At 48.6% G+C, this 24,075-nt stretch overlaps 8 protein-coding genes across 8 annotated transcripts; 4 read left to right on the forward strand and 4 right to left on the reverse strand.

The window, feature by feature from the left end:
* Nucleotides 1-264: 264 nt before the first annotated feature.
* On the reverse strand, nucleotides 265-3,592 carry BCK1_2 (mitogen-activated protein kinase kinase kinase; the record flags this gene model as incomplete). Its single annotated transcript, XM_064896602.1, has 4 exons — nucleotides 265-763; nucleotides 812-2,562; nucleotides 2,643-3,069; nucleotides 3,138-3,592. 4 exons carry the CDS (start codon nucleotides 3,590-3,592, stop codon nucleotides 265-267), a joined length of 3,132 nt encoding a protein of 1,043 aa, XP_064755552.1.
* Nucleotides 3,593-4,020: 428 nt separating this feature from the next.
* Nucleotides 4,021-5,832, reverse strand: MON1 (Vacuolar fusion protein mon1; the record flags this gene model as incomplete). Its single annotated transcript, XM_064896603.1, has 1 exon — nucleotides 4,021-5,832. The coding sequence occupies one exon, from the start codon at nucleotides 5,830-5,832 to the stop codon at nucleotides 4,021-4,023; it is 1,812 nt and encodes a 603-aa protein (XP_064755553.1).
* A 1,468-nt stretch (nucleotides 5,833-7,300) lies between these two features.
* Nucleotides 7,301-11,146, forward strand: LTR64_002232 (uncharacterized protein; the record flags this gene model as incomplete). Its single annotated transcript, XM_064896604.1, has 2 exons — nucleotides 7,301-10,028; nucleotides 10,098-11,146. The coding sequence occupies 2 exons, from the start codon at nucleotides 7,301-7,303 to the stop codon at nucleotides 11,144-11,146; spliced, it is 3,777 nt and encodes a 1,258-aa protein (XP_064755554.1).
* Nucleotides 11,147-13,898: 2,752 nt separating this feature from the next.
* LTR64_002233 (uncharacterized protein) lies at nucleotides 13,899-14,983 on the forward strand (the record flags this gene model as incomplete). Its single annotated transcript, XM_064896605.1, has 2 exons — nucleotides 13,899-14,913; nucleotides 14,943-14,983. The coding sequence occupies 2 exons, from the start codon at nucleotides 13,899-13,901 to the stop codon at nucleotides 14,981-14,983; spliced, it is 1,056 nt and encodes a 351-aa protein (XP_064755555.1).
* Nucleotides 14,984-16,364: 1,381 nt separating this feature from the next.
* Nucleotides 16,365-17,024, reverse strand: LTR64_002234 (uncharacterized protein; the record flags this gene model as incomplete). The annotated part of the gene is made up of 1 exon (XM_064896606.1): nucleotides 16,365-17,024. The coding sequence occupies one exon, from the start codon at nucleotides 17,022-17,024 to the stop codon at nucleotides 16,365-16,367; it is 660 nt and encodes a 219-aa protein (XP_064755556.1).
* Nucleotides 17,025-18,638: 1,614 nt separating this feature from the next.
* Nucleotides 18,639-20,283, forward strand: LTR64_002235 (uncharacterized protein; the record flags this gene model as incomplete). The annotated part of the gene is made up of 2 exons (XM_064896607.1): nucleotides 18,639-18,844; nucleotides 18,894-20,283. The coding sequence occupies 2 exons, from the start codon at nucleotides 18,639-18,641 to the stop codon at nucleotides 20,281-20,283; spliced, it is 1,596 nt and encodes a 531-aa protein (XP_064755557.1).
* A 451-nt stretch (nucleotides 20,284-20,734) lies between these two features.
* Nucleotides 20,735-22,069, forward strand: LTR64_002236 (uncharacterized protein; the record flags this gene model as incomplete). The annotated part of the gene is made up of 1 exon (XM_064896608.1): nucleotides 20,735-22,069. One exon carries the CDS (start codon nucleotides 20,735-20,737, stop codon nucleotides 22,067-22,069), a length of 1,335 nt encoding a protein of 444 aa, XP_064755558.1.
* Nucleotides 22,070-22,255: 186 nt separating this feature from the next.
* Nucleotides 22,256-23,437, reverse strand: LTR64_002237 (uncharacterized protein; the record flags this gene model as incomplete). The annotated part of the gene is made up of 1 exon (XM_064896609.1): nucleotides 22,256-23,437. The coding sequence occupies one exon, from the start codon at nucleotides 23,435-23,437 to the stop codon at nucleotides 22,256-22,258; it is 1,182 nt and encodes a 393-aa protein (XP_064755559.1).
* Nucleotides 23,438-24,075: the final 638 nt, after the last annotated feature.

A 24,075-nucleotide genomic window follows, 5' to 3' on the forward strand; every position in this document is an offset into this window, starting at 1 on the left:
AGATAAGTGGTATTTGTAGAAGCAGTAGAGCTTAGATTCGTAAGGCTAAGGATGAGGTTCGGGAAGTAGTGGGGTTACTCTCGACAGGTCCAGCCCGACAGAAAAGTTGAATGACTTCCCAGTCTTCGAGTACAAGCTCATTTTCCTTAGTACGTTGACGGTGGACAGCAAACCCGACAGAATCCTGCCGGAGCTTATATTGTGACCCCAACGCCTTTGCTGTTCATCGCGAGGTATAGTAAAATCCTCATACCATTAGTGGTGTTATTGCCTTGATCTATGACTTCCGTCAGTACTCTTTCTGCTGTATCGGTCTTTGGTAAAGTAAAGTTCTTGAGCATTCAAGAGGTCGATTTCGCCCAGAGTTGTCCACTGCATAAGCAATTTATCAACGTCTTCCTCAATGTCCTCAGCAGGGCGTCGGACATCGACCAATGGCTGATCATGCTCTGATGCGCGACCTGGCTTGACTTCTCGATCAACACGAGCCGGAGACGAATTTGTATAGCCACGTGCTGCACTCGCAAAAGATAACCTGGGAAAGAGCTCTGAGCTGTCGTCGGTGTGCGCATTAATGGAGGCTGCGACGACATAAGTCGCTTTCGAACTCTCTGTTGTATCGTCCAAACCAGGTTGGTACTTAGGATCATGTACACGTACTGCTCTGTATAAATCTGTTTCGTACCAGTTGAAGGAGGCGTCATTCACACAAAATGGCGAACTCTGCAGAAGCAGATTCGCTGTCGGTCGATCCTCTATGGCACTGATACCGTTAGCAGGACATACCGGGTACTGCAATAAGGCGACTTACATAGTAAGACAATCATATATGAAGGCTAAGGCTTCAGGTGATACAGTCATCAAGACGTCGTCCGGAATCGGTGGTCCCTCTTTCAGACTTCCTAGCTTGTAAATCGCTCCAATAGCTTCTTCCTTGACCCAGGGTCGATTCCCAGCGAACATCTCTAGTGTCAGACATCCAAGTGACCATATATCGCTTTTGCAACTTTTGTCACCCTTAGACGAGACGACCTCTGGTGCAAGCCAGAAGACAGAGTCGGTTGCGTTATCCTCGGCATTGATGCCAAGAAGATCGGATATTGGCTTGGTAATGCCCCAGTCAGAGATCTTGCATTGGCCGTCGAAGGTCAGCAGGACATTGTCAGCTCTCAAGTTTCCAGCTATGACCCCTTCATCATGCAGATAGGATAGCCCCCTTGCCACTTGAGCAACAAGCGATTTGACTACAGATTCGTTCATCTTCCCGTGGCCGCGCAGACAGCTTCCTATTGATCCTCCAGAAACGTATTCGAGATCCACTTCAACCGGGTGACAAAAGTATTCGCATCTAAGATACTGCACGATGTTGGGATGTCTCAAAGACGTTAGCTCCCTCAATGAATTTTCTATCTCGGCGAGTCTCGAACCATTTTGTTCTTCGTCAAGTAGAAAAGCCTTCTTGACAGAACTGGTGAATTGCTTGACAACGTAGATGCGGCCGCTAGCAAGATTCAAGTGAATTCGTACGCTGCTATGTCTGCCTTTCCCGATATTTGGACCACAATAGCTCCCGTGCGGCGACTCGTCTGCAATCTCAGTTTTCGAGTTATAGTCACGGGCGGCTTCGATGACAGATTTGAAATTAGTAGTGCTTTGAATTGTTTCTTTTTGCTGTGCCGATGTATCAAAAGTTTCTCTAGTCTCAAGACGTGATTTTGAGTCATCTGGAATGGGGTGGCTTGGAGTATCTGGTGCTTGCGGGATATCAATATCCTTTACCGCTCCACTTGGCCCTTCAAGACGCTCAAAATCACACCATTTCTCTAGAGTCTTAGCAATTGTCCTTGCCCGAGGTCGATAAGCCCACGCAGTACGATCAAATAGTGAACCACCGTAATCTGTAGACAGGCTATATTCCAACGACTGTGCTTCACTGAATTGTTTGGTCGTATCTCGGTGGCTGATGTCAAAGGTTACTGGTCGTCCGTGTGAATGAGGAATTTGAAGGCTAAGTTCCGGCTTTTCTACAGGCATTGTATTGATAGATTGTTTAGAACTCGATTTGGTGGCCACCGGTAGAGCAAACAAGCCATCATCACTTTCATCTTCACCGGGTTGGTCGGTCGCAAAGTCGAGCTGCATTTCAGATGTAGCGTCCTTTTCCTTCCATCTGAGTGCTGCACTGTTATTGTTGTCGCTTCGTGGCGTGATGCGGTCGTAGTTGCTAGTCTTAGTCTCCCTGCCTTCGCTGATGGATAATTTGTCAAAGTCTATGGTGCTCCGTGCTGCAGTCTTTTGCTCAATTGAATCACCACTATCTAGCATTTTGCTTCGTCCTTGAAGATACTGATCTCTATCTGTCCGCTGCTTTTTTGCGTCTGTCATGCCTTGCGGGAGAGCGTCCGCATCATCTCGGACTGAAGTGACGGTAGGCCGCACTGGATCTTCGGGGTTGACTGAATACTGCTCGTCTTTGGGTGTATACAGGGGTGGCCGACCACGTGAGCGTCTGTGAAGATCTGTGAGGGCTGCTTTTTCGATCTCATACAGCCAAAATCGTGCCTGTAGATTTTTAGGGAGGTGCTCCGGTGTTGAGATGTATGCGCAACATTAAAAGCATAGAAACAGATGATATGACTTACCAGTTCAGAACCATTTCTCATGCACTGCATTATCCTTGTATCCCCATAAAGCCTACGCAAAGGCGACCATTCGTCCCAGTGTGTCTCCATGACGCTTTGGTTCAGCCTGTAGCGCACACCATGATTAACCTTGTGCTTGCGATCGTTGATTTCCTCGACGAGAGATTCCACGAGTTTTCCGTGGCTTTCGATTTGCCGGTCACAGCCCAGGACACTATCTCGAGAGGGGTTGTGCACTCCAGTAGAAATGACATTGAGGTTCATCGAGGGAGAGATAGGATCACTAGCGTCAGGCAGTTTCGTTGGCAAAGGTTTTTGATCTATCAGCTTTTGTTTCTGTTGGTAACTCTTCAAAGTGTTATTGCGATCTTCGACCAAGATTTGGAGAAGTGTTCGCTGTTCTTGTAGAATCGGAAATGCTTCACGGCTAGAGCGAGTATTAGTAAGTGGTTCCTGAAATCTTCCTAACCTACATGGCAAGATTGTACGCCTTACCTCCTGAGTTGTTCAGCAAATATGAGCACGTTGAGTATCACCACAAGAGAGCTCTTTAGCCTTTCCAGATTGGCCTGGAGTAAATCGATATGCGGTTCGAGAAATGGATATCTTAGCCTGTCTCTGAGAGAAGCGATGTATTTGTTGCTCAAAGAACCTGTGCTAAGCGCTTCATCTAAATCGGTGAATATCTTCCTGCAATCCGAGACCAAAGATCTCGCAGTTTCGATGGCTTCCTGGGAGCAGAGTCGCAGATCTTCGTCCTTCTTCAACACACTAGATAGTTGCTGCAGTATAGCTCCAGTAGCAGCGATATCCTTAGAGATACTGCTGATACTACTATGAGCATTTTTAACCTTGCGGGAGAACGTGAAAAGCTTGACAGAAAGCTTGCCACCGAGCTCTGCAATCTGGAGGACGGCGGCAGCTATGCCCAAGATCTCTATACCCGACATCTGGGTGTCTTATCGTGGTAGAGCAGCTACAATTGATCATCCCATTTCAGGATCAGACGTCCGAGATTCATTGATGTGAAATCTAAGAGGAGCCCAGCCGGAGGTGCAGTTGTCGTAGTCGCTCCTCAACGCATTTGTGACAAGCCACGATCATAGTGTGGCTATAGAAGCTGGGATTGGACACATAAAAAAATACTCGACGACTGGCATCGAGGATACCATGATGGTGGGCGAAATCATGAGGAGGTAGACCCTTGACAGACAGACCAAGATGCGACACCAGCCAGCTTCGAAAAGTTCCGCGTTGAAGCGACGGAACTCAGTCAAGGAAAGAGCAGCCGACAAGAGCTCGGCGCCAAGATCTGCTCACTAGTGAAGCATGAAGCAAGTTACGCGAACCTGCGGAAGAAGAATTGTATAGGTACTATCTAGAATACTGCGCCTCCAATCAAAAATATTCGCTCTTCTTCTCTTTGTATGTACTGCACTACCTTGTTTGCGTTCTGAGCAAGAGCGTTCCGTGGAGTGCCTGGGCTAGCGATACAATACAGTTCAAACATGGGGGTTACCCATGCAAGAGCCGAGCATGACGAGCTGACTACATGCTGAACCTTGACTGCTGCAAACTTCGCGTGCACCGAGGCGTGCAACGTATGATATATGGAGAACAGTTGTCGTCGAGAGTGCATGTCACTGATCTTGTCGGCGAAGGCTGGCATGAAGAATTGCACATTGCCTTTTGATTTGTACAGGAAATGCAGAAGTGCTGTACCAGGCACAATGTCAGTAGGAAGCAGTCGACCAGTTTGAACAGCGTGGCGGATGACCTTCAGACTGCCGTTCTTGCGTAATTCGTGCACTAGGTACGATTTCATGCTTTGCAAGTCTTCGAAACTCTCTTTGTTGGCACTGAGCAGAATGATAGCGACGGCATCTTCCTTGGCAATCTTCTCATCGATGTCTAGCTCACGAACTTCTTCAGCTGTAACGTCCAGAAAGCTCACGTACATGTAGAGGTAGCCAGTCTTGTTGAAACCAGGTAAACAGATCGGAATGAAGGACTCGCCACCACCCGCTTTGATACCTTCAGCCTCGAAGAGCATGTTGAAGATTAGATGTAGATCACCAGGATGCAAAGAGTGCTTCTTCGGTCGGATGACACTTACCAGCCGCCCACCAGCGACAACAAGACCATAAAGTAGACTGTCCACCCGAGCTTTGACCATTGTGCTGTTGATGACCTGTCGATGAGCTTTGCGTATCCTCAAGCTTTCAAGCGCCCCGAGTAACGTCGAAGGGGAACCTCTGGTAAAGCTGTCCGCCAGTGCAGACAGTAGGACTTCGGTACCTTGCAAGGGCCGTCGCAAGTCTGACGAGGGTCGGACAGAGAAGATATGCGTTAGCGTTGGGAGAGTCAAGGTGGATAGAATTTGTGTGTATAGTGCATCCAATTGAGCTCGCAGTTGGGCTTCGGATTCTGGTAAACTACTGATAGCAACGAGGAAGAGGTTTGTTTGCGACAGAACGACGAATCGTGTATCTTTCGCTTGAAAGCTGCGCAATTGACTGTCCCAGGACGAATAGGTTGAAATGATAGTCTGAATGATACCGACGTAGCTGGAGATAACAGCATCTGAGCCATGACGGGTGTATATGGGTTTTCCCGCAGCAGAAAGGATCAGGAAATGCTTCTTCTTCGCCTTCCAGGCTTCGTGTATGGCCTCTTCGTCATTCTCATAATCCGGAAGTGGTTCAAATTCTTGTGTAAGCTGAATTTGTGGCATTATGGTTGACTCATCGAAGGCGGCGCTGTTCGTGAGCAGACCGCTACTGGAGCCATAGTTGTCGCCTTTCTTGCTGCCCAGTCCATCGCCGAATATGCTTTCCTCTGGGCCAGCATCGGATCTCAACCCATAGCTTCTGATGGAACTATCGTCCGCAGCCTCGCTCGGTGCTCTGCTAGCTCCTCTGCTGACCGAAGGGCTTGCAGCAATCTGCTGTGATATGGATCGGAGGCTGCCAAAATTGGTCGTGCGTGCAAAGGCGTTCACGTCGTTTGTAGATAGTGCTGTTGTTGCAGTAGAGACTAGCCCAGCTCTTGTAGGAGGTCGAGCACTTGTTGTTGACCTATTGCTCTCTTGAAAAAAGCTCAAATTGCTTGGGCGAGGAGGTAGAGGTGGTCGCAGGTGGGTGGAATCAGTAGCGAGGTCTTTGCCACCAGAGCCGCTACGTTGGGTCATATTGACCAGACAGTGTGATCGGAATCGTCGTCGTTGGTGTTACTGCCTGATACATGATGTTTTCGACGTCCGGAGCTCCTGCCTTGATAACCTCGCTGCCATGACTTTCCGCTCAGGTGCGTAGGTCGACACTACTTCTGTCTTTTCCGGGGACAGTAATGGCCAGAAGCATTGCGGGACTACGAGGTATCTCCTGCCGGTTATAGATCTAATTCATCAACGGTTAACTTCAGGATGGCGGGCATCAACGACAAGCAGTCTTGGCGTTGCCGATACATACCTTTTTCTCAACGCCATAGTCGGCTACTTCATCTCATAAAGAGAACAGATTGACGAAACCCTTGCAATAAATTCATTTGCTCAACTATCGCGTTGCAGAAGATTCTGATCAATACTATTATTGCCAGTACTGCAGTGCACGAATCTGTATTGCTGCTTTCTAGCCGCAAGCCACGGTCGAGTCAGGGAGTGGAGTTGTCTCTGCAAAGACAGAGAAATTTGGCTCGCCAACCCGATGTTAGAAGATCGCGCAACCACTGCCTACAGTCGATGGCAGTAGATCAGAAGGCTTATCGCCGCTACCATGCTACAATTGAGCGGGCATTAGCGTTGTTCGATGCTAACAGCGACTGGGCTGACTATATTGCCTTTTTGAGTCGCCTGCTAAAATCTCTAGGTGGGTTTTTCTGCATTGTCAGGGTCACACTGATGGCAGTTCCCAGAAACATCGAAACCTGAAAGTCTTGCTGACGTTCCCTGCAAGGCTAGAATAGCACTATGTCTGTCAAGGTGTCTTCAGCCTACCTTGCCTTCGGGCGTACATCAAAAAGCCCTTGATGTGTATGCCGAGGTGTTCTCGATCATTGGTAGAGAAGCACTATCGAGGGACTTAGCGCTCTACCTTCCAGGATTGTCGCAGACTCTGGCTTTTGCTAGTCTGGGAACGAGACCTTTCGTCCTCGAACTGTTTGAGGACTACATCTTGAGACTACCCCTTACAGCTTTACGGCCTGCTCTAAAGGCACTGATTCTGTCATTACTACCTATCATCGAAGAGGAAACCAGTGAAGACTTTGACCGCTGTCTTCATACTTTCAATGCATTTCGATTGTGCTTCGCTGAAAGTGGCCAGGAATCTTTCTACTGGCAAACCTTGTTCGTGGCTGCTATCTCGAATCCTCATAGACGAGGCGGAGTCCTTGCATATGCCATTCGCTATCTGCCGAAGCTCACGAGATCTGTCTCAGAGGGGGACCCAGCAAATGTGATCATTTCACCCGAGCCAGGATTGTTAGTCCGCTGCTTTGCTACAGGTTTATGTGACGACAATTCACTCATCCAGAGAGGTTTCCTGGACCTTCTCGTAACTCATCTGCCCCTCAACGCCACTATCTTGCAGAACGCGTCGTACAGGAAAGACCTCGATGTACTTGTAAGAGCAGCCATAACGGTTGTCTTACGACGAGACATGGGCCTCAATCGACGACTTTGGGCATGGCTCACGGATATTGACAGCAAAACACCCGAGACATCGACTTCTCCTATGTCGCCTGTCACGACACAAACAACACTTTCCAACGATTACTTTCTGTCTTTTGGTCTACCGTCAATTGTTCGAGCTGTCCAGGCAATGCTGTCAGAACCTTCAGCTCACCCTGGCCCAAGGACGATTCCGTTCAGGGTCATGCTCTCTCTAATGGACAAGTGGGAAATAGGAGGCGCCATAGCCAAAGCTTCTTTCTTGTCCGCAATGGAAAGTCTGATGAAGTATCAGTCTACAGCACCAAGTCAAACTGCATTCGACGAGGTCTTTCGGAGTGCAAACGCATTCTTCGATGCCATTGAAAGCACAACGATGTTTTCTTGCCTGTCAGAGCTTTTACATCTGAAGAGGATAGAGCTCATTTCCTTCATCGTCGCTAATTTCAGCATCGAGCAAGCTGATAGAGTCCACCTGCATACGGCAGCGCTAGGTATTGAGCTTGTGCAGACGCTCGAGAGCCAACAGATTGATTCGCAAGCCATCAGTGCTCTGCTGAATAATTTGCTAGCTATCGTACCTCTTGCCTCATTTGTAGGATCTGACTCCAAGACATCTGAAGTGGCAGTAAGGCTCCTGGGATTGATATCGGACGCAATTTGCAGGTTTCTGGAATTGCCATTTGTTGATAGCACATTGAGCAATCTCTGCGTGTCCTTCGAATACGCAGCAATGCTCAGTCCGATTCGAAGCACAATTGAGGCGTCCAGTTTATTGCCCAAGCTTTGCAGCAGGGTCAGGCACATCAACGACAACGACAAATGCTCGTTCACGATCGTGGAAACTATCTCACGTGTTGTAAGCAGTTTACTCCTGCGTGGCAACGACCTCAATACGTCTATACAACAGGAAATTTTGAATTCGGTCCCGGATCTGACATATCACTTGTGGGACTTTCTCCAGACCCAAACACCTCAACATCACGTAGCAGCTGCCGAGAATATATGGAGACTTCACGATCTGACATTTGAAGAAGAAGTCGTGGACAGTAGCATCCTGAACATTTTGATCAGGGAACTTAGTCAAACAAACATAGAACGATTTGGCGTGCTGTATCACCACTCGAAGACGGTGAAACGTGCAGCTGAAGAGAGCATCCCATCAATGCTTAGAAGACCAGCCCTGCTGATTTTAGACAACACTTTGGGCGCCGAACGAGGTGAAGACGGTGTACAATGGTTGCTCAGTCTACCAAGCAGTGCTGCTATCTTCAAGTCTATATTTGAGGACGACCTAACACAGGCACAAAATTTGTCCTTGGCATTGCAGAGAGTGCACAAGCTGATCCGCATTGTACGCCTATCCCACGAACATTGGCGAGCGTTTTCCAGCTCCCCGGATCTGATACAGACACAAGACTTCTGTCTCTCTTTAATTGATTCGAAGGACCAGATCAGGACCAATCTACAAAATGAGGCTTTCTTGTTATTGAGAGCATTGTATGACAGTGACACCGGCAATACTCCGCCAGAGAAACTTGTTGTGCTTTTAGCAGACAAGCTCGGTCAAAAAGATGCAGATTCGCACAGTCAGGAAGCAGTCTTGAACACGCTACTTGCAATTCTGACTGACAAAACCACCTTGCCATCCTCGATGGTCCACGTTCTTTTGCAAGGACTCTCATCCGTTCCAGCTGATGATCGACTCGACAAATGGATCACATTACTTTGCAACTTCTTACCCAATCATCAATCTCTGCTGCCCAGTTTACTAAAGGCGACTAGCAGTTTCTGCAAGCGTATTGAGCAGGTCTTCGGTGAACTACAGTCGCTTTTCGATCACAAGATTGGCACGAGTTTGGCCAAAAGCCCCGATCGATCTATCGCTAATTTGCTTTCAGGCCTAGAATATGTCCTCGCACGAGCACACCAGCAGGTCTTTTACCTGGATGCCCCACAAGGTCAACCGACAAATGGTACGAATCAAGAAACAGCGCCAAGTAGAGCCCAATCCAATAACCGATTGACGGTAATACTGTGCATGCAAGATGCGGTTCGAGTATGTGCGAATCTCTGGGCATGGAAATCGAACCCAAGGGTTGACACAGTCAAGACGATCGCCACGGACGCCAAGTCATTCCAATATACATCAACCAAGCTAAGGTCACGAAGTCGTAAGATTTTGGAAAACCTCATCGTGGCTGAACCTCAGGAGTGTCTGGAAACCCTTGTAGGCATATGGGTCGGAGAAGCACAAGGTGCAATCCTCGATCTGCTGCAAACGCTCAATGGTGCTAGGCCTCGAATCATGTTACCAGCCGTGTTCAATGCGATCTCTACACGTACCAACCCAGCCCCACTGATGCCGCGACAGAAATCAACAGCTTCAATACAGATTGGAGAGGCAGAATTGGTAACCTTCCTTATTGAGTATACTTCAGCACTGGAGGATGATATGCTGGAGGAGATATGGTCGGATTGTGCAACTTTTCTTCGTGAAGTCCTAGGGAACCCTATGCCACATCGTCAGATCCTTCTCAAGATGCTACGGTTCTGCGCTGTACTATCACAGAAGATGGAGAACACCAGCTTTAGCGAAGGCTCACGTATGCACAAAGAATTCGCCGATATCTGTGCGAGATTGTTCACTGCAATCTTTACAATCAAACCGTCAGGCTTCGACGGTCAAAATAATAATGAGAAGAAAGTGGCTACAAGTGAGGACAATACACTGCAAACGCTCGTTGTTACTCTTCCGCATCTTGAACCTGTACTCAGTCAATCAGATCGGCTAAACACTGTCTATGGGGCGATTGCCACTCATATCACGACTCCTGCCCTGCATTCGAGAGTCTTCCCCACAAATTTAGTGATCGAGCACCTCGAGGTCATGCAGATAATGTCTACGTCAACAAGTATATCGAAAGTGTGGAGAAAAGATATTCTCGATTCTTTTAACAATCCGAGATTTTTTCAAAGCTCGATTGGACTAGTAGGACCAGGCTGGCTACCGATCCTCAAGCAACTGCAAGTCACGGAGAAAACATTGCTGTTGGATAGTCTCAACCACATAGCACCACCCGCTGCAGCAGGACTTGTGCTAGGTATTGGTGCCTCAGCCGCACGCGCTGAAGCTGACAAGAAGACTCAACTGGAGTTGAGGCGAGCATCAACACTGATGATGTCAACCGAAGTCGACTCTGCCCTTCCACAGTTGCAACAGATCTTTCAGAAGATCGAAGAGTTGCTCAGCGCAACACCAGAGTCCTCACCGTCACTAGCTACTCGGGGTGACCTATATCTGCTGATCCGAGTCCTCTTGCTCAAGACAAATGCATCGAACTTGACACTACTTTGGCCTATCCTCGACGTCGAACTTCGATCTCTGTGCAAAGATATCCTTGCCGGACCTGAGTCGAAGTACACAGCATATTCGAGGCTACATGGTGCGAAACTGCTTGACCTCCTGCTTCTACTGAGACCAGATGAATTCCAACTTCACGAATGGCTGTTCGTTACGGACACGATCGATGCGATCTATCCATCCCACGATACCCAGCAAGTAGCGTATGCAGACGAGATTGCATCTGTGCTTAATGCAGCAGATGTGCATCTCGAGCCATTGACGCCAGTCCCTTCAGCACGCAAGACTCGAAGGCCGTGGCTCTATGGCGATGAGTCGCGGAATGTGAAAGATGTTGACGCACTGCTGGCGGGATTCTTTGGGCAGCTGAGTATCAGGGCTTTTGAAGACTTGTATAGTTTACAGGTCGTGGATGAAGAGGCAGCAAAGGAAGATGTGCTGAAGGATATTTTTATGGATGTTGGAGCATAGGCGGAGGGTGTCTGTGAAACTGGCAGTCTAGATACACTGGCAGGAACTGTTGACCGAACACAACAAGTTGATCGACAAACGACTCTAACATGACATATCACCAGTCACAATTTCGGCCAATCTGCTACCGATGTGGTATAGTTAACGCTACAGCAATTCGTTGTGATAGCCTCTTATATGTGTTGCTATGCATGAGACTAACTTATGTCAAAGCCAACATCCTCGTTTGACGATGCTCTACTTCTTGAGCAACTTGTCACTTTCCTCAATCCACCCTCCAATATTTCGAAGATCGTCCTTTAGCACTATCGCTCTCCCACTCCCTAGCATTTGGGGCTCATTGGCAACATGAACCTAGTCACTCTCTTCGTCTGAAGGGAAAGCCTCGTTGGCTTGCTCGAGGCGTGTCTGGATCTCGTTCCTGTGAGTGGTTCTATCGATACTGAGCTTAGAGTCAAGATCTGACTGCAGCCGTGGTGGTGCTCGAGCTGCGTTCATTGTCTGCTCATTCTGTAATCAGCTGAGGTGCATAGGTCTCGAGCTTGGCCAGACTGACCTTCGATGTGGGAGTATTTGATGCCATTGCTTGTACGCTCGTACGTATGCTTGAGGAGCCAGTGTGAAGAGGCCTTGCTGGGTTTTGGAGAGTAATGCCTCTGCTGACTTTGGTGCGTTGAACAACGAAAAGACTTGGAGGACATGGCTCAATATGGCTGAGTATATATACCCGACCTGCTTGGAATGTACCGCAGGAAGAGAGCACTTGAAGACAGCACTTGAAGACAGCTTCTACCAGCATCAGTTCAGACGTGAAACTCTAGAGATTTTTGGGCTGCATGAGGCTTGCATAATGTCAACCTTCTGGGTTTAGTCATTGACGCTGAACCAATAAGCACCAAGGGACGTCACCAACCTTCTAGTAAGTCCCGACTGAGCGTTCCAATCTCGAATGCAGTGAGTCGGATGACTCTGTTACAGGATGTAGACACTGCTTGGTTGGTAGAAGGTGTGTTTGAGCTCTGAGTCGAAGTTTGAAGAGTAGTGGTGTAGCTGTCGTCGTTGAACAAGAAGTAAATACTCGCAACAAGGACCCACAAATGACGGACATGCCACTATATCCAATGACTTCACACTCTTTGGCATCCTTGCACGAAATACAGATATGAGTTCAGCTTAAATTCCGGAGCATAAATATGTATTGTGTCCATGAGCCCGTAGTCTCGGTTCACCTCACTTTTGGGTGACCTCTGAGTACGGGCTATTCATCTTTCCGAGTATATTGATAGAAGACTCCATGGACGTAACGGCACACACAACAGAAGTAGAGCAAAGCAAGCCATGGGTCGACATGTCAAAGGTTACCTAGTTTCGAGGCATACTTTCAGGCATACACCAGCTCAGAAACTGGGGCAGCAAGCTCTCTCTACCGAGCTCGAAGCTCCACCTTAGGTCAGCAAACTGCGGGATTTCCCTTACCAAAGCCACACGACGGTTCACAGCCACAATTGGTAACAGCTTCCGCAAACCTACGCATCTGCATGTTCAGCGATCGAATTACCTTCACCTTCTCCTGCAACTCGCTTCACGAAAACTTGTGTTCCACCATTATCAAAAACATCTGTTCGAGAGTACAAAAATGCCCTGCCGATTCGTCCTTCCTCGAGCTGCTGCGCTCAGTAGAGCGGCTCTTCCAAGCACAAGAAGCACAGTCGCAAGCAGCAGGACATTCACATCGTCGCGGCCGCGTCGAGAGACTGTTGTCGCTGCGCAACCAGTTCCAGTGAAACGACCTGTCGGCGCTTTCAGGGGAGGGTGAGTCTGCTCTACCGCGATGAGCACTACGCTTAGAGCATCGTTCTACGGACGCTGATTCCTCCTGTGCAGGCTTTTTGGCTTTCTTTTCGGTGTTACTCTTGCTGGCGCATCTGCATACTACTATGTGATCGATGAATACAAGCTGTCGAACGACATGCTTACAGAAGATATTTATGTACGTGGACACGAAGCAGTCTCCCAGAATTGGCGTTGCTCGCGACGGCTCGATCTGGCTCGTTGGCAGAAAACTAACAGTTCATAGTCCTTACAAGCGAGTGTCCAGCGTCTCCACGATCATGTTACTAAACTCGAGAACAAATCAGCACAATCGCCGAAATAAGAAGAAGTGACGTAGATGGAAGAGCTATAAACACAAGATGAACATAACTAGCAAGCGATAGTACGTGAAGTACAGGCGTTCTAGCGACGGTTTGATTGAGAGAGAATGAACGTACTTAGCACTTCTCAGCATTGGCCAAAAAATTGTACACTACAGCAGAAGAGATGGATGCATTCGACTACGGACTACCAGGCCTGGTGGAAGCGCTTCCTTTGCGCAGGGCCAGACGTTCTCTTGCAGATTCTACGAGCTTCAATTGCATGAACTGATTGCCAGCGAGCACATCACAATGAGGGACATCAGCCATTTTCCCTACTGCAACATAAATGCAACCTCGATTTCCGCAATTATGCAAAATGATACCCTGCTTGAAGCCACTGGAGAAGCCATACATGTTCTGTCATGCAATTCACATCGAGGTGAAAATAAAGCCTACCTCTCCTTTCCGTAAAGTTATCACCTGTTATTCACCAGTGCTTAGTAAAAGGTCCGGGTTGATCGTCGGCAGATGCACCTTTAACAAACACGACAAACATGCCATGTTCTTTCCTCCACTCCGCTCCGCCAAAGATTTCTTTCTCCGCATTTCACTTTGCAATGCCGCTAATAGAAGAGCTACCTGTCACTGCTCCTGTCAAAGCCAGTGCAGGCTGGGCCTACGTCCCTGACACTGCTCCTCTTCCTTCTCAAGCACCTAGTAACCGTAACGATCGCAAGCGTGCTGCCGCATCCACGATCCGGCATGGCGTCAACACTACAGCCAAGCGCGAAAAGGCCATAGAACGTCGGCTGGAGAGCCTGAATAAAGAGAACTACAAAGATGGAGTACATGTGCCTATACCACCGAGTAACCGCGAAAGAGATAAAGGAAGGAAGGTGACTAGTAACGTGAGAAGGATACTGGGCTACCAGAGGAACTTTGCGCACTATCTAGCGGACGAAGAGGGTCGCAATCCGGGAGCAACGCATTATGCGCTTCCAGCTGTAGCCACGGGGACCATGGCTCCACCTGAGAAAATGGCCACAATGCAGAAGAGTACGAGCAAGGATTTGGGAAGAAGGAAGAGTGGAAGAGGAAGGGATGTGACTACGGACGAAGGATCGGCCCCGCACGCCCCACAACCACAATCGAGAGGACCAAAGCGGAGGCAGAGTGTCAAGAGTCGAATCAGCATCAGTGAGGTCAACAGCAGTCCTGCTAGTGCTGGTACGCCTGTCGCTCAGAAGACAACCACACCACAGGTCAAAACAGAAGAGTCACAATCTGAACACCCACAATCGCAAGACATTTTCATGATGGACGCAGCTTCGGTACCCGAGCCTACTACTGTGCCTAAAGCCCAGCCAGATTACCCACCGGCCTGGGACGATGATCTCCTGCTCCGCTCTTCGACATACGACGTTCCGCCAATGCCTACAGACCGCGTCATGCAATTGCTCGTATCCGAACCACCACTAACTTACAATGCTGCCCGTGCAACACAGCTGGATGAAGACAAGCGACCACCGCCTAGACACTTCTGCGGCATCTGTGGTTATTGGGGACGTGTGAAGTGCAAGAAATGTGGAGAGTTCACGTGCGGGACTATGGAGTGTTGGAAGGCACATGAAGGTGTGTGTGAGATGGCGAACGCTCACTAGAATGTCCAAAGGGTCGCAGTCAAATGCAGGTTAGTTTATGAAGATAATGAACTCCGATTCGCTCTTGTACACTAGTATCACGATTATCGGTATACCTCATCCGCTCTAGCGACAAGATTGTGCTTTCGCTGGTGACACCTATTGCGAAGCACACGAAAAAATAAGCTTTGAGATTACTGGATCCTCAATTGCCTAATGCTGGGATACGGGGCCACGCAGATGTGTTCTGAGTTGAAAGAGCAAGCCGAACTCGATACGAACACGTGGCGACTTGGAAGCGCCGAAGGACTGCAGCCCACGGCCCTGTGGTCCAGTGTTCCGTCAAGATCAGCGAACTCCATCCTTGGCATTGCTTACAGGATTGTGGAGTTCTCCCGCGGAAAGCTTGTTACGTCCTCGACCGCTTCCACCACATACTCCTACAAGAACGTCAACGCAAGTCATTACTTCAGGACAGCACGGGAATATATTCACTACGAAACATCAAGCCTTCAAGGAGGGATATGCGACCTATCGTTGCTGGCCGATAGCGTCGTCAATGCCGCTCTGGGATCTTCACACAATCCACATAAAACATAAAGGGGCCCGACTTCGTCCGATGCTGGCTTCCACCGTGACACGAGCTGTCGAGAAGCCCGCATACATGTGATTGAGAACATTGTACTCAGTACAGCTACGCGATCAAGGCGATTGATGATTCTTAGAGGAGGCAGCACCGCATAACAAACGGTCTCTGGGTTTGATTTGTCGACAAAGAAGCACCGGTCTATTGCAATCCATGCCAGACAATATCCTCACCTCAGTTGGCTCAACCGTCACAGCGAAAACACGAAACTCATGCTATACTTTACTTCTTCTGCGTCAGTCAAGGAAACGCTGTTCTGTTGAGTGACCTGTCGACCGTTACGTTAAGAGATACAAGTGTCCCCGTGATGCAATGAACAGAGACTACTATACTGCGTAAGCACTCGAGGCAGAGTAGAGTGCACATGCTCGTGCCATCAATCCTTTAGCTTCATCAAGAAGAATTTATCGCACAGATTAAGCTGTTCGTGATTGGTACGACCCACTAGTATGTCGTTTAGCCAAATCTTCCGCTTCGCACAACCAGGAACTCTGATGTACTAGTAGGAGGCACAACCGATAGGCATGAAAATACAGTCCTTCGAGGGAGGTCAATCTACCGACCAACGTTGAGAAATATCTATGATCATTCACCCATTCCTACCAGTACAATGTTGAACGAGCGTAATTTTCAGGTCATATATAGTACTGTTCCTGCTGCCCTGGACTGACAACGACCCACGCTACAAAGAAACTAACTCTGAACCAACTTCTAACCAATCTGATACCACTTCACCCACAACTCAACCATGCCTCTAACATTCCTTGCAGGCAAAGAGACTTCAAGCCAGCTCTAGGCTACACTTTGCTGCTATTACCGCCGTACTTGTCCACGCCATCGTTTAGAGTAGGCACAATTGTCGGCGCGTTCAGCTCCACGACTGGAGACTTGATCACTGTCTTCGTCGACAGTGTGCTCGGCAACTTCTTGCGATCGAGGTCGCAAGTACCGAAGTCGGAAGAACAGCAATGATTGCCGCACGCGTCGAGTCCGGAGCAGCCACAGGTCCAAGGTGCGGGTCTTGGTGGCAGTTCAGAGGGCGTTGACTTTTGGCTGTCAACAGCAGCCGAGGTTGGATTGGGCACGACGAGGCCCGGCGTTGTCTCCACTGGCGCGGGAGTCGCAATAGCACCAGAGGCAACCATATGCTTATCTTGAGGCCAGATCAGGGCCGGCATCCACATTGAGTAGGTGCTTGCAACCCAGTTGCTTTCTGTGAGGCAGCATGCCTCTTGGGCGCAGGCGCATGCCGATACCGTGCTGGTCCAAAAGTATGGACTCGAGTAGTCGCCCTCGTAGTCGTGCCTCTTGACCGGGGCTGCTGTTGCTGGTGCTGGTGTTGGTGTTGGGGTGATAGTAGGAAGGGTGGTTGAGATGACCACGGGCCCGTGGCCGAAGAAGGGCTTAGTGGCTGACGTAGCAGCCAAGGTTGCAGTGATGAATGATGAGAGAGACATCATGTAAGTTTTGAAAGTGAGGTAAGGAAGTTGTGTTTGTAGCTTGAGTATAGAATGAGGATTGGACTGGGAAGCAAGCCGGAACAGAGCGAGAAACGGGCAGAAACTTATACCTGAGTGATGAGGATCTGACGAGGCTAGTAAGTTAATGTGCTCAAACTCAAAAGTATGCTTTAACGATCGCTTGAACCATAAGGCGATGTCGCGATGCTCAGCTATAGTTCGGTTTGGCTTGAGCAGATATTGCATATCTTGGCACATTATCGCACATGTTCACACAGGCCAGATACTGGAACATACCTCGCGTCGTAGGATCTGATGTTGATAGCCACATGCTTTTGTTGCAAGTGAGCGCGCACATTCGTGGCTTCGGTTGAGAATGATTGTGATACCCGTCCTGTCATGTTTCATATAGCAAGAGCGTGATCAAAGCCTCACTTTGCAGTCTTAAGATGACCAGTCCCTCGATCAGCGCAATGCTCCTCAGTCAGGTGTCAACTCCAGTTTCGAATATTTGGTGTCGAGCTCAACCTCACTTCTACCCAGGTCAATTGTGCGTCTTACCTTGAAGCTACGCGAGGTTTGGTAACATCCTAGTCTCTTGTCGCATCCTACATTCGTGGAGTAGCGACGCGATACCTTGAATGACGAGTCCGTGACTTGGTTTAAAGTGTCGAACGTAGTACTTACTGTATTGTTCGAGGCCGTTATATGGCGCGATCTGATAAGCATACTCGGCATTCCAAGCAAGCTCGAGCATGATCGTCTGCAATAATCACCTGCGAAAGACCACTGGCGGCGATGCACCTCACAGAACAAGTTTGCCGGGTCGTGCAAGCTTCGCTAGCTCGCAAAATTTGAAGTCAGACGTCGCAATAGTTTTTGGAGATCTCTTGCAAGAATCAATATCAACGAACTGGTAAGAGGTCAGAGAGCCAGTAATGAGTAGAGAAGAACTGCACCAGTAAGGTTTTTGCTCAACCGAATGCGAAATTCCGATCATCGCATGCCAAGCTTGATTCATATATGGCGCTAGATACCGACTGTACAGCTCAGCAAACAATAGTTCGCTTTTTTCTTCCTCGTTCTGTTCTTGTAAACAATAACTCTTACACACAAGTCGTTGTCAGAAGACGTGCGACATGGTTCACACATCCGCGTCCAACAAGAAGCGCATAATGAGGATACTTCTTGTCACGACATAGCCGTCTTGAATCTGCAGATCGACTGCCAGCGATGCATGCCTCTAAGTGGGAGTGACATGGCTTGAAAACACAGATCCTGGTCCTTACCTGCAGCTACTATGCGCCAAGCCAACACCGCTTCCAGCCCAACGAGTCGCAGCATTACATGGCTATACCCGAGCCGTGTCCGTTGCGATAAGCTCCTCTCGAATCCTTCGACTCATGCGACTCGAGTTTCGCCTAGTAGGTGAACTGCGAAGACACGTGGAGTAATACTTATCGGTGTACTGTACTTACGTGCCTGCAGGTTGCTTGTCTGGACCTCTCTTTCTGTTGCGGGAGAAAGTGAGCCGCATACAACCTTTTTCTGATTCTTGATCTTCAATCCTACACTTTGCGCTGTTCATCTAGCCACGCTTACGACAGCAAGATGTACGAGAAAGAGCTTGCCTCTGGCGTTGCCATCGAGCCTGTCGATCGTGCTGTTGAGGATTCAAACCCTTATGCTAGTACTTCCCTAGCCTACCAAGATCAAACAGTCGTTGAGAATCAAGGTCGACTCAGGCGCCTGTTCAGTTTTGCACAACTGCTAGCCTTTGCGCTGACTTTCATGTCGAGCTGGGAAGTTGTGGCCATGTAGGATGCTACCAATTCGATATGCTACTGCCTCTAATTCTCTGTAAAGGAATATGGGAGCCACTTTCTACAACGGGGGACCACGCGCACTGGTATGGGGATGCTTGCTGGTTGTTATCGGCTCACTAGCTCAAGCTCTGTCGATGGCCGAACTTGGATCTATCCTTCCAATCGCAGGAGCTCAATACCACTGGACAGATATGCTGGCTCCAGAGTCATTCCGTCGGGTCATCACCTGGTACCAAGGCTGGGTTACCTGGTTCGCATGGGTGTCAGCACTTGGTGGTAGTAGCTCCAGTCTCGCCTTCATTCTTCTTGGTCTCATCGCCGATAACGTGCCCAGCTACGCTGAAACGCAACAGAGTTGGCACTTGACCGTTGTCATGATTGCAATTCTTCTAACTGTTGGTCTCATCAATTCATATGCCTTCGTTGTTGTACCATGGCTAGAGCTCGCATCAGGCATTTTCCACGTCATCCTTTTCGTCATCTTTATCGGGGTCTTTGCTGGTCTGGGCTCTGGTAACAGCGCCCAATTTGTGTTCACAGAAGGCAATAGCTACTCCGGATGGGGCAAGTTTGCTGCGTTCAACATCGGTATGTTGGTTCCAGCTTGGGGTTTCATCGGTTTCGATGGCGTAAACCATATGTCAGAAGAGGTACGCAAGGCTCATCATGCTGTGCCTCGCGCCATGGTATACACCATAGTAATCAATGGATCAATGGCTCTGATAATGGCACTCGTTATCATGTTTCGGATGGGTGACATTGCTCCCTATCTCGAATCTGGTTATCCTATCATCCCAATGTTCTTTGCACTTGCAGGTCAGAGAGCTGCAAATGCATTGATTGCTGGGTTGATCATCATAACCTATTGTGTCGTTGCGGCTTCTCTGGCATCAGTTGGACGTGTTACTTGGGCATGGGCCCGCGACGGCGCCCTTCCTAAATATTTCACAAGAGTCGACCCGACTCACAGAGTCCCAATTCGCGCTTTGTGGCTGCCGGTCATCATTGTCTGTCTCCTGTCACTTTTGAACATAGGCTCAACTGCCGCTACTGCTTTTACAGCATTTACGTCATTGTCGTCTCTGGGTCTATACTCATCTTACATCATTGCCATATCAGTCCTGCTTTATGCTCGTCGTACAGGTCTGCTCGGAGAGGCACCATCTGCTCGAGTACAGTACGGCGAGTGGCGTTTGCCTCGAAACCTAGCTGTGCCTATCAATATCTACGCATTGATCTGGACGATATACATCACGATCTATCTACCATTTCCGACCACGTATGCAGTAACAGGCAGCAACATGAACTACGCACTACCAATATATGTCTTTGTGCTGATTTGTGCTACGATAGGTTGGTTCGCGTGGGGTAAGCGCCAGTGGCCTGGCTTGAATGCCAATGTTATTGCACTAGTCCGTAAGGAGAGCTGAAACGAGCCGAGTCTACCATATCTTCATATTACTCCGTTGCATGTTGTCAATGCCGGACCGACTAAACTATCTTTATCAAAACATATTGCCACCAAGGCAAGACAAGTATTCTCTTCACACAAAGATGAGATGGAATCGTCGCGAACGAACCAACAGTAGAAGCACTCGTTGCTTTGGCAAGCTTTCTCAGGCTAGACCAACTACACCGACAGTCGATCTCGAGCTCCAGTGAACAAAATCGCGCGATGCATACGTATTGGATAGATGTTACATCGCGGTTCTACGTATTAGACATACACGTCTCGTGAAAAGTTACTATGCACGAGCTGATCATTATCATCCAATTCTTCCAACATGTTAACACCCAGCATTACCTAGCAGCTTCTAGACGGGGAAAAATTTCTTACAAAAAGCAAGCGGAATCTTCTGATAATAAGTCTCTACTTGAAATATGGCAGAAGTATCGAAGCTTAGTGCTATGGGCCTAGGAATTTGTGCGTATATATACTCATCAGACAACAGTACGGTCCATCAGAAGACAAAGGCAAATGTCAAATATCGAAAGAAAAAGCAGACCAAGAAGATGATTGCAAAGGTTGAGAGCACATTAGGCGACTACAAGCAGTCCCGAGAAAGTTGGAACGGGTATCCAATTGGGTATACTGAACATTCAATCGCAGCTGGGCCATTGTTTACGACCTCGCGCCTCTTATTCTTGGCAAACGACAACGTATCCTTACCACTTACCTCAAAAGCACAACCATCTCCGAAATCGTCACATTCGAAAACCCCGAACTCACAATTGTATCCTCCCTCAGAAGAAGTATCAGTACGCGAGTCAGGTCTACATTTCTTCATTCTTCCTCGAGAATTTCACGATATCATCTTCAAGCATCTTCTCGAAGATGCGAACTTCAATTACGTGCCTTTTCTTGGTCGAAGGTCTCTACTACCGTATGCGAACATTAAGGCACCACACCCAGCAGTGTTGAGGACTGTTTCCAGCGGATTCGCCACATATCAGGAGATCGAAAAGATTCTGATAAGAAACAGCAAGATCAGTGTCCTGAATTGGGATGACATTTTGAAGGTATCACGAAAGATGTCGGCGGCGCAAGGACGGTTCGCAAAGACTCTGTCAGTCGGAGACTGTTTCTGTCCCCTGACAACTAAGAACTACATGCACGTCAGCGACGCCTTAGTGAGTGTTCCCTCAACATATAGTTGGAAATTCCCAATGTTCCTATCCATCTCGAAAGAATTTAGCATTGCCAGAGCTCTTCTTGAAAGAGGAGAAGAAACCGTACGTGTGAGTTATCAGGACGATGTAGCCAAGGGCTATATCTCGAGTGTGGAAGCGGAAGATCTAGCACTTGCATACCGTACCACCGATGGCTCACCAGTCATGTACTGGTACTACGGCTTCCGCAAAATCTACAACCCACTCAGCGTGCTACTGCGGTGGGCAGCAGAACGAAACATCACTCTACAAAAACAAGTAAGGCTTGTTCTTGTCGAGCGCGGCATCCCCACTGTTCTGTCTGTCGTGCAGAATGCTACCTTCAGCACCAAAGACTGGTGTCTGGAAGTGCCTCTACCTGGTGGACAAATGTTGTCGATCGAGCAGAAGCTTGCGAGGGAATGTTACCAGGCCAAAAAGGGGCATGTGAAGCAGTTGCTGGGCGTTGATATGCCGAGCACGCATGAGGTCTCGGTCGATATCAAAGGATTGGACGGTGATAGCGGGCTTGATACACATCACTGGATGTGTCAGTACGGGATATGATAGGAATGCAAATTATCGAGACTGCAAGTTCAAACATTTTGATGCTCCAGAATTGGAGGTCGAGTTGTGCGAAATGTAGAAAATAAACACGAGAACCAATAATGTCTGGAATTAAACCATGCATCGCCGCAGTTCTTCTGCGCTATTCGTAGCCACTTCATCAAGGGCACAGAAGTCTATCTATGCTCATTGCTCATGGCCCTCAATATCTTCCATATCCTCATCTTTGTGCGGCCACAACACATACCCGCGCCACACAGCCTTGACTGTAAGCACAGCAATCCACAGATAAGCAATACAAAGCAAAATCGTCATGCCTGACCCGACTGCCTTGATGGCAGGACTGTACAACACATTACCAATACTTATCAACGATATCGCCAAGCCAGCATTTGGAAAGATGATAGCCCAGTGATTGAGCGTAAAGTGCATGTGTTTGTAGCCGTGAAGGACACCCACAGTGGAGAGAGCAAAGAACCAAAATGCGAGCAGCCAGAGGAAGATGCCGATTGCAACGCCCAGAGCTTTCCAGATGTCACCGACAGGGATAGTGGTGATGCCAAGGAAGCCAGGTGGGAGAATAACTTGTGCTTGACTGCCCAGGATGATCATCGCGTTTGCGGTGTATGCGGCCGGTCCTACAGCGACATACATCCCTGGTCGTTTTGGTTCGTCTGGTAATAGGCCGCTTGTCAAGCGAGTTATGTACAAAGTATACTGGATGAACGCGAAGCAGAAACCTAGGCCTTGAAAGGCGATTCCCCCGATAAGAATTGGCAATGCTGAAGATGGCCGTGGCTGGCTGTACAACAAAGTCCCAGCAAGTGGTCCAAGGATGAGGAATGGGTAGACAGGCAGAATCCAAGCAGGCATCATTTCATCAACAGGAAGTTTCTGAATATCGAAAATCCTGTGATACTGAAAAATTGCGACCAGCATGGCGCAGCCAGCAAAAGTCCAGAACAGGACCTCAAGTGTTTTGACAAGCCACTGACCACATGAAGGCACGGCATAGGCCTGCATGCAGTAGATGATCAACGCGATGCTGACCCAGAAAGTCCCAAAGAAGAACGACTCATGTGGATGATAGAGGGATTTTCTGAAGGCGCCCCTATTCAGATAGAAGCGTAAACTGATAAGGATGGAGAAGAGGACAAAGAGAACCAAGTCAAGGATAAAGACCACTTTTCCAATCGTGTTCAGACCAGGAAATGCGTAGGGCTGCTGCGAGAGGAGGGTTGCAATGGCGCCAGTTGACATCGTACATTCGAACCATGACCAAGTGAAATGAGATAATCGTTCTCGCCATGCGACGCGGTTTCCTTCATAGTTCTTAGACTCTGCGTTGAGGATGTTGGAGTCTCGCATCGTTGCACGAGGCGGCCAGAGATGGTGGCAAAATTGTCGCAGTCGCAGATTGAGACAGTCACGCTTGTAAACTGCTTACGCTTTCGAAGATGCTTGGTTCACGGCATGGTTGAGCTTGACTGCGTGGCACAACGATCAAGGAATTCCTTTCAATAGAAGACGGTTGTGAGGATTTCTGAGGATGCCTAATGGGAAATTACTTGATATCGTCATAGTTGTCCTGTTTACATGTTCCATGTCATGGGCCGGGAACTGTAAGATTTCGGCACGCAAGAGAAGCATAGCTTGCCGCCGCACTTCGCGACCTTTAGCACCTTTTCGGAGTTCGTTGGACGGAAGAAGTCGATGATGAAGTCAAATTTCGCGTAGTCAGGGGAATTGTGGCGCGGTGGAGTGGTGACGACAAGGAAAACCAAGTACCTGTGGCTTGGCACATTGAGTCGTGAAAACCGCTGCTATCTTGGCACTTCGGTATATCTTTCCGTGCCGGCCTCTTTCACATTTACCATGATTTTCGTTGAAAGGCCAGTGGGTAGAAGACTCTGGTATTCGAGGGAATGCTATGATTGGTCCGGAAACAGAAATGGCAATAAACCTTGCATCTCTCGTGTTGTCCTAGTCGAACATGCCTGTTTCAG

The sequence above is a fragment of the Lithohypha guttulata genome (genome assembly GCF_036872675.1).
Source record: "Lithohypha guttulata strain CCFEE 5908 chromosome Unknown scaffold_2, whole genome shotgun sequence".
Classification (NCBI taxonomy): Eukaryota; Fungi; Ascomycota; class Eurotiomycetes; order Chaetothyriales; family Trichomeriaceae; genus Lithohypha; species Lithohypha guttulata.